This window comes from Haliotis rubra, unplaced genomic scaffold (genome assembly GCF_003918875.1).
Source record: "Haliotis rubra isolate DU_JTF1 unplaced genomic scaffold, ASM391887v1 Scf617, whole genome shotgun sequence".
NCBI classification, from domain to species: domain Eukaryota; kingdom Metazoa; phylum Mollusca; class Gastropoda; order Lepetellida; family Haliotidae; genus Haliotis; species Haliotis rubra.
Genome location: NW_025767321.1, coordinates 654,702 through 663,529, shown reverse-complemented (window position 1 = coordinate 663,529; position 8,828 = coordinate 654,702). Strand labels below are relative to the sequence as shown.

The window sequence follows — 8,828 nt, the reverse complement described above, 5'->3', positions numbered from 1 at the left end:
CTCCTTATGTTACAAAATTGAAACCCCTGATGTGTATGCTGACATAGGAGAACATATGCATCTGTTTGATACCAGCGATTATAAGCCACTACACCCCCTCTATTCCAAAAGCAATGCCAAAGTCTTGGCCAAGTTCAAGGACGAGATAGGAGGTTGTATCATGGAAGAATTCATTGGGCTCCGTCCAAAACTTTATTCATTCTCTTTTGAACAAGAAGTTAAAAAGGATACAAAAGAAAGAGAACATGAGAAGGATACAAATAAATTTGTTATTGCACAAGAACAGAAAGCAAAGGGGTTTCAAAAACTGTCATAAAAGGACAGCTGAGACATGAACTTTACAAGCAGTGTCTCTTTGGCAAAACACACAATTTCTGACATGTCATGAATCAAATCAGGAGCTATGAACATCAACTGTATACAACCTCCATCAATTAAATAAGTCTCTCCCCTTTGATGACAAGCGTTATGTTTTAAAGGATGGGATCCATACACTAGCCCATGGGCACTATAGAATCAAAACAGTGACTGAGTAGCACCTTTCTTTCTGCCAAACCCTCGTGAAGGATATCTGTATATTGGTAACCCACATAACACCTAGCCCATACAGTGGCTATGTTGTTTGCCAAGAACTGGAGTAAGTAAATATGGGATGCAAGTTTGATAAACAAGTGTAAGATTGTCATATTTGCTCATGTACAGTTTGATTATATAGAATATATTTTGTGTTTTAAAAATGCTGGCATAATGACTGTGTAAAGCCAAACAAGCCTTTGTATCTGTTTTCATGTTATAACCATCTTCATGTGAATAAATACTTGTATGAATACTTGTCCATTGACCATTTTGATTTATGATGTAAATAGCTTGCATTAGATTATGTTGTGTTATTCATGAACTTAAATGTGTTGGACTTAACTCTGCGAGTTGTGTTTTATCTTTGAGGATCAAATTTTCTTAGTATCAAGTGAAGCTCATTGGTGACAGAACATATAAATCAACCATATACTGTTATTTACATCCTTTGTTATGTATGTTCATGACTATACATGGTATAAGGTTACACATACACATTAATACAGTGTGCATACAAGTAATACAACAGAGACATCATATATTTATATAATACATAGATGCAAATTTGTGTAGAAGAGTTCACAGTTCATCATCATCTGTATCATCATGCTCAGACATGTCAACAGGTTCTAAATCTTCAGCCTGGCTCAAGTCCACATGAGAGAGAATATCTTTTACAATAGGTTTCATCCACTGAGTGATTTTAGCATCAATTTCTTTGGGGTCCATGACAGGGTCCAGGGCTGTGATTTTCTCCAATATAGGCTTGAAGAGGGGTCCATATCCAAAATAGCTGGCATAACGAACGGCTATCGCAAGTCTGTCAAGAAAGGTAGTTTGCCAGCATTTCCACAGTTTCTTCTCAACCCATCGTTCACTCTTTCCTTTATCCTGAAAGTCCTCCTTTTTCTTCCAGATGTCCTCCTTACAAGCTTTCAAAGTTTGTTCCCACATGTATTCAATGCCTTTCACTTCTCTCTCTTTGATCAACTTTAGTACCTATCTCTACTGGACGCAAGATATCATTCTTAGTATCATCAGCTGCATCCACCTTAGCTCGCTTAGCTCCCAACCATTTTCCGGGCACCAGGTCCCACATGACGTTGAAGGTCATGGTTGTTTTCAAATACAATACCAAACTCGTCACAGGAGGGCATGTTTTCGTCTTCTGAGGCCACAGTATTCTCAACCAGCTTGGATATGTTATCTATCTGAGTGTCTTGAGTCAAATGATTAGGTGGTTCAGGTTGCTCCTCTTTATAGATGTGCTCCTGCCTCCATGTGTCTTGATTCTGGTGGGGACTTGGTAGGTCTTTTTATTATCCTTGAGGCCGAGGGTATGTCAGCATTAGTTAGTATATTAGGTTGTAATCTCTAATTCAAGAGTGGTAGGTCGTAGATCAACAGTCAGATTGCCATAGAGTTTTTGCACAGCTGTCTCATAGACTGACATAAACCTATCTACATTGTTGGGGTAGATACGTCTGGCAAACATTTGAACTTGTAATCTATCTACAGGTGAGTTGAATAGAGTCGCATAGTGAGAATTCAGAGCTATAAAACACGTGACTGTTTCCCCTCGTGGAAACAGATTTTGTAACAGTAGGAAGATAACGACATTCTTATGATGAGAGGTTCGAGTAAATAGCTGAGAAATGTGTTTGTCATCCTTAGCTTCAGACATCATGCCATCCAACACCATCATGTTGTTATTTCTGGCATCCAAGTAGGTAGTGTCAAGTACATTGTAAGGAATTCCTTTAACAAACTTCGCATGGGGCAACTGTTCACTGATCAACTGGTACAGGGGCTGCCATTGGGTATAGCACCAGATAATGTGATTAGGTGCTGGCTGTATACATCCCTTCGCGAGAAGGTTGTGGATAAACATAGATTTGCCACTGCCAGTAGGGCCCACCACAACTGCATTAGAGGGGATGGTAAACTTGAAATGTTCTTTATCATTGTATTGATTGTGGTTTTGCTGTTGCTTATACATTGAGTTATGCGGCAGCAGTGGTAATTGCGATGGCGACGGTAATTGTGTCTGCGGCGGTGGCGGGGGTAATTGCGTCAGCGGCGCTGGATTTTCATAATCATTAATGTGCTTATGTCTCCTGTGTCTCAGCATAACATCCTTCCTTGATAAGCGTCTCTGACAATCTGGACATGCTGCTTCCATGGTGGTTCTGTATCCAATGAGAAGTGCATCACATCTATCCTTATTTATACACCATGGAGGTCCTGCTGTTGGATCCACTTGTTGAATTTCTTAGGATAACCCATCCATTTAACATACACCTCTTTTCTACCAGCTCTCTTCCTCTTCTTCAACACTTTTTCAACACGTCACATGGTGTCTGCAGACTTATAGACTTTCTGATGTTTATTCGCATAAAAGGTACCAGTGATAGGACCCTCAGCCATATCCTTGTCTTCATAGACTGGTATCCCATCCCTGTAGTATCGTCTGCTTATAATGAATATTTCCTCCGTCCATTTCTCCTGATAGTCACGTTGAAAGGCATGTCTCAAATGTGACAGTCGCACCTGATCCCCTACTTTGAATTTAAAGGCTTTCCGTCTTCTTTCATTCATCTTCTCTGCTTTGGGTTTGACTTGTTTGTGCAGTGGATCAATGTACTGTTCATTCCAAACAACAGATTCATTGTTTGCGTTGATATCAATGGGTGAACATTCATTCGGCGACCTATGAGGTCTCTGGTTAAAATCTTTCACCAAGTCTTGCAAAACATCAATATAATGGTATGATTGTTTGTAAGTAAAGTATCTGTACAAAGTCGCCTTAAGGGTTCGTATGACTCTCTCGGCATAAGATGCTTTGGTTTCATTCTGAGTGACATAGTAGGTAATACCCTTGTTGGCTAAATATGATCTCACTTTCTTGTTATCAAATTCACGACCTTTGTCGGATCTGATAATGTGTGGAAGAGTAGCACGAGCAGATATCTTCTTCATGGCCTTAAGGACTGCGTCCGGTGTTTTAGTTTTAAGGGGTTCCACCCATAGAAGTCGTGTGAATACATTGATAGCTATCAATAAGTATTTTACACCGTCATTGTCAGAGGCTATATTGGAAACATCAGCCAAGTCTATATCCCACCGATCGTTCAAACCAGTTGAGATCACTCTGTTCCACTTGAACTTGTACCTAAGAGGTCGCTGAAGTGAATAGGCATCTTGAGAAGCGAGCCACTTTTTGATGTGATGTAAGCTGATATTAAATTTCCCTTCCTTTTTCACCATGTGATATAACTTAGTTGAACCCGAGAAGGAAGCTGGGTGTTTGGGATTAAAGTATATGCTGGACAAATACTCTTTCCATCCTTCAGCGGGCATGGTGAGAAGACAAATGATATAAAAATAAATTGCACATGTTTTTATAAGAAACCATGTCTCATTCAGAAGCGATCGGTTTACACAGGCTACGCCTGGCCGACTGTGTGACCTAGTTTCGCTCTCACTGTACAAGCAGTGCTGTTGTGTAAGACCTATAATGGTTTGTTTACACAGGTGACTCTACCTCCCACCGTTGCATTCCACTTAATACATACTTGGGATGAAAAGATGATCTATTTATAGACTTTCCCATTTATTGTACAGGGAAATATAACAGTCCATACAATATCTCTAAGATGTTAAGTACTGCTTCCAACACCTTGCGAGGGAGTTTTCCTGTTTACATACATACAATCACGTTCGGTCTATGACAATCTCACTACCACCCAGACTGTATCGTTATTTTGCTTTACAAATAAGCCCTGTCTCCTTGCTTGACTATGGTCATAAAACAAGTAATTAGGAATACATGCTGGATTACAAGTCGTCTCCCTCCATCGTAGTCACAAGCCAGCTCTCGCTATCTTTAGACTTGGGGAACTTCATTTTCTAAAAATAGACTGGTGTATTGCACCACACCTTGTAATGACGTGTTTCTATAATTAGCTCGGTTCCATTGATAGCTGGCGTAGAACTCTCATTTTCTATTCATCAACTATCGTTTATATATATAGAGAGAATACTAAATGGTGTCCCGTATAATACCTTATTCATTCGTTAAATATTCATTTATTACCCATCCAACATTAGCACAATAATATATCAGAATTCAACTTACAGAACGAGTGCATTACGCCGTCATAACAGGGGTCACGCGTATGAATACATTTCATTTATGATTGTCAACAATAGTCTGTTTACTTTGATATTTTAAAAATGAACATGGGGTTATGAAAAAGGGTCCAAATAACTTCAACCAACATATCATTTATTTTATATAAATGCTATTATACGCAGCCGGTACTTTGGCCATATTGCCTAGTGCAAATAGTCCCGGCAGCATGCAATGCGTAATAACATTGTGGATTTAATGCATCTTCCGTTTGCAGATGGCGACGTCTCAGAAACTGCAAGAAGATTTTCTCACATGCACCATATGTACAGAAATATTTGACAATCCGTGCACCCTTGTCTGTTATCACACATTCTGTCGGAAATGTGTCGTCAGCTACACCAAAACCAAACCGGAAGCTATCAATGCCAAGTCTCTGCTGTGTCCTTTCTGCAGCAAGATGACGAAAGTGACCTCCCCTGAGAGACCACTAGATGAGTGGGCGGATGACGTCAAACCAAGCTTTGTCATCCAGGGACTGCTAGACTCATTTGGTACCGGATGTAAAGGTAAGGATCAATGGTAAACTGGTACTGCAATGCACGATGGTCTATTGGATGTGTCTTGCACCTCACTCAAAAGAAAGGAAGGATAAACACGTGTAAAATCTGTTAAATATTCGTCTGTGGTCGTCGTATAAAGTTTGTAGCCGTGCCATTTTCGACTCTTAACCTTTGCGAAGGCAACACACTCCCTCACTCAATGAAAAAATGACTTATCTAAATCTACATGTAATTGTAAATACATTCATTATTTACTGATACAAATTTCAATTTGTACCCCCACAATACTCATGAATGTAGTGGTCCTGCATAGCTGTTTTCCAAATATCTTGGTTGAAGTTTTAAGGTAGGGTATTTAGGGTTCAAGTGATAACTCATTTTTCATTATGTCAAACTAGTCATTCAAGTTCCCGAAATCTGAAGTCAGTCTTGCAGATATCTATGTTTTCTATATCGTGTTGTGAGGTAGCTTACACTAAAATTACTGGTAACAACAATTCATAAACCACAAAAATTGTGCAATTACGTATACAGATAGAGTGAGTGAGTTTAGTTTTGGCAATATTACAGCGGCGGGGAAACCAGAAATAGGTGTCACTAATTGTGCCCATCTGGGAAATCGAACCCGGATTTTCGGCGTGACGATCGAACGCTTTGACTACAAGGCTAGCCTACCACACTTAAATAGCTAGATGTGAGAAAAACACTCGATGATACGATGCTGAATGCGTTTCATTCAACCTTGTTTTTTTTTGTCCAGATACAAAGAACTGCACGTGCTGTCATCGCGAAGGGGAGACAACTCCAGCGACTGTGTGGTGCTCGGTATGCGAAGACGCCCTGTGTGATGTATGTGCTAGGGTGCACAGTCGCATCTCGTCCTCTCGTCATCACGATACAACTGCCCTGACTAGTGAGGCCATTATCCCCAGGAAACGAAACATTAAGTGTAAGGAACACAAGGATGAAAACATCAAATTCCTGTGCAAAGATTGCAAGAAAGTCACCTGTCACACCTGTTGTGTTATCTATCACAGGAAATGTGAGTCAGTTGTCACACTGGAGTCGGAATTACCTGCATTAAAGTCCCAGCTGTTGAATAAGAAGGAAACTATTTCGAAGAAGCAAATCCAAATGGAAGCAAAAGTTGATGCTGTTAAAGTGAATGTCGTTTCTGAAAAAGCTCGATATGCAAGAATGGAACATGACATCAAGTCTTTTGGTAACAACGCGAGAGAGAAGATAACTCTCATGGAAAATAAACTTCTAGATGAACTGAAAGAAGTTTCCGAAAAGCACATTGAACAACTGACAGCCGACCTAAAGTCGGGTGAAATGTCAGTACCGATGTACCGACAACAGACTGAGCTGATAGACCAGATTCTACAATCCAAGTGTGACATGGACGTGTATGAGATGTATCAGGGATGTGAGTCCGGTGATGTGGATGCTGTCGGAGACGTAGATTTGAAGAAGGTGGAGAGAATAGTCAAGATCACGTTGAGACAGAACGGAGAGATGCTGAGAAGAGCTCTGGACGATCTACAGCTGGGGGAGATAGATGTCCAGTATGATGGTATGGTGAACTTGGAGGCAACACCTGTATCTCAAGACACCAGTAACGTGGTGGACCTGAAGGCTGCTCCTGTGTTACAGGACACCATTAACGTTAAGGTACCTGGAGGCGAGAATAATGTATGCCCTGCTGACTTAACAGTATTGCCGGTGAATGGTACAGATACAGTGGTTGTAACAGACTACAAGAAAAACACTGTGAAGTCTTTCTACACCAGGAACAAACAACGACGTCACAGCAAGCTCAGCCTGGGAGGTAAACCGTGGGGAATAACAAGGCTGAAACACAACCAGGTGGCTGTCACCGTGCCGAATACCAGACAGATTGTAACAGTTGAAGTCAACCCTGACCTGGTGCTGCTGTCAACCATCACAACCAGCAAACAGTACCGGGGTATAACGTCCCTGACACCATCAACACTAGCAGCAGGTTCTGATAGATGTGTGGATATTCTGGACATGAGAGGAAACTTCCTGAGGTCAATTAAACCTATAGATAGTGGAAAGGAAATTATAGATGCTCCTGACTTTCTTTGTAAAACAAGAACAGGAAACATCCTTGTGTCGGATGGCGGTTCGAAGCGTGTCCTGTGCCTGACAGCTGAAGGGGACGTTGTGTTCACCTACCCTACGACAGAACACACAACACTACGACTTTTACGTGGTATCACAAGTACAAGCACTGGTGACATCCTGGTAACTGACTACTATCAGCACACTGTTGTTCATCTGACTGAGTCAGGACAGTTTGTCAGAAACATACTCACTAAAGATGATGATGTCTCGTTCCCGCAAGGAGTTTGTGTTGATGGACGTGGCCGTGTTTATATTTGTAATTACCGTTCAGGTGAAATCAAAGTATTCAGTTTTAGTAAAACAGTATAGGCATTTGATTCTTTCTCAAGTGATCATTGCATCTGTAAATATTCCAATTAACTACATTTACAACGACCTGCTGACTGCAGATTGACTGAGCTGGTGTTGACAAATCATCACATGGAATGTACTGTGTGTCTGAGTATTACTAATAAATAGTGTGAATGAGTATTTCTGACTGTATAGTGTGAATGAGTATATCTCATGTATAGCGTGACTAAGTATATCTAATATACTGTGTGACTAACTATATCTATCTAATATACTGTGTCTGAGTATATCTAATATACTGTGTGTCTGAGTATATCTAATGCACAGTGTGACTGAGTATATCTAATATACTGTGTGTCTGAGTATATCTAGTATTCTGTATGACTAAGTATATCTAATATACTGTGTGTCTGAGTATATCTAAGGTAGAGCGTGACTGAGTAAATCTAATGTACAGTGTGACTTAGAATATCCAATGTACAGTGTCTAAGTATATCTAATGTACTGTATGGCGGAGTATATCTAATGTATAGTGTGACTGAGTATATCTAATGTACATTGTGTTTGAGTATATCTAATATACTGTGTCTCGGTATATTTAGTATACTGTGTGTCTGAGTATATCTAGTATACTGTGTGACTAAGTATATCTAATATACTGTGTGTCTGAGTATATCTAAGGTACAGTGTCACTGAGTATATCTTATATACTGTGTGTCTGAGTATATCTAGTATACTGTGTGACTAAGTATATCTAATATACTGTGTGTCTGAGTATATCTAATCTACAGTGTGTCTGAGTATATCTAATGTACAGTGTGACTGAGTATATCAAATGTACAGTGTGTCTGAGTATATGTAATGTATAGTGTGACTGAGCATATCTAATGTACAGTGTGACTGAGTATATCTAATGTACAGTGTGACTGAGGATATCTAATATACTGTGTGTCTGAGTATATCTAATATACTGTGTGTCTGAGCATATCTAATGTACAGTGTGACTGAGTATATCTAATTTACTGTGTGTCTAAGTATATCTAGAATACTGTGTGTCTGAGTATATCTAGAATACTGTATGGCTGAGTATATCTAATGTATAGTGTGACTGAGTA

General features: G+C 39.9%; 1 protein-coding gene across 1 annotated transcript; it reads left to right on the top strand.

Annotated features, from left to right (window-relative positions):
• The first annotated feature begins 4,985 nt into the window (after positions 1-4,985).
• On the top strand, positions 4,986-7,816 carry LOC124256078 (E3 ubiquitin-protein ligase TRIM56-like). Its single transcript, XM_046690011.1, has 3 exons — positions 4,986-5,277; positions 6,032-7,102; positions 7,752-7,816. Exons 1-3 carry the CDS (start codon positions 4,986-4,988, stop codon positions 7,814-7,816), a joined length of 1,428 nt encoding a protein of 475 aa, XP_046545967.1.
• Positions 7,817-8,828: the final 1,012 nt, after the last annotated feature.

Excerpts from the sequence above, each read along its gene's own strand:
- LOC124256078 (XM_046690011.1), top strand. The coding sequence starts at position 4,986 with ATGGCGACGTCTCAGAAACTGCAAGAAGATTTTCTCACATGCACCATA. Across the intron at positions 5,278-6,031 it reads ATTTGGTACCGGATGTAAAG|ATACAAAGAACTGCACGTGC; the intron begins GTAAGGATCAAT and ends TTTTTTGTCCAG. Across the intron at positions 7,103-7,751 it reads CAGCAAGCTCAGCCTGGGAG|TGATCATTGCATCTGTAAAT; the intron begins GTAAACCGTGGG and ends TTCTTTCTCAAG.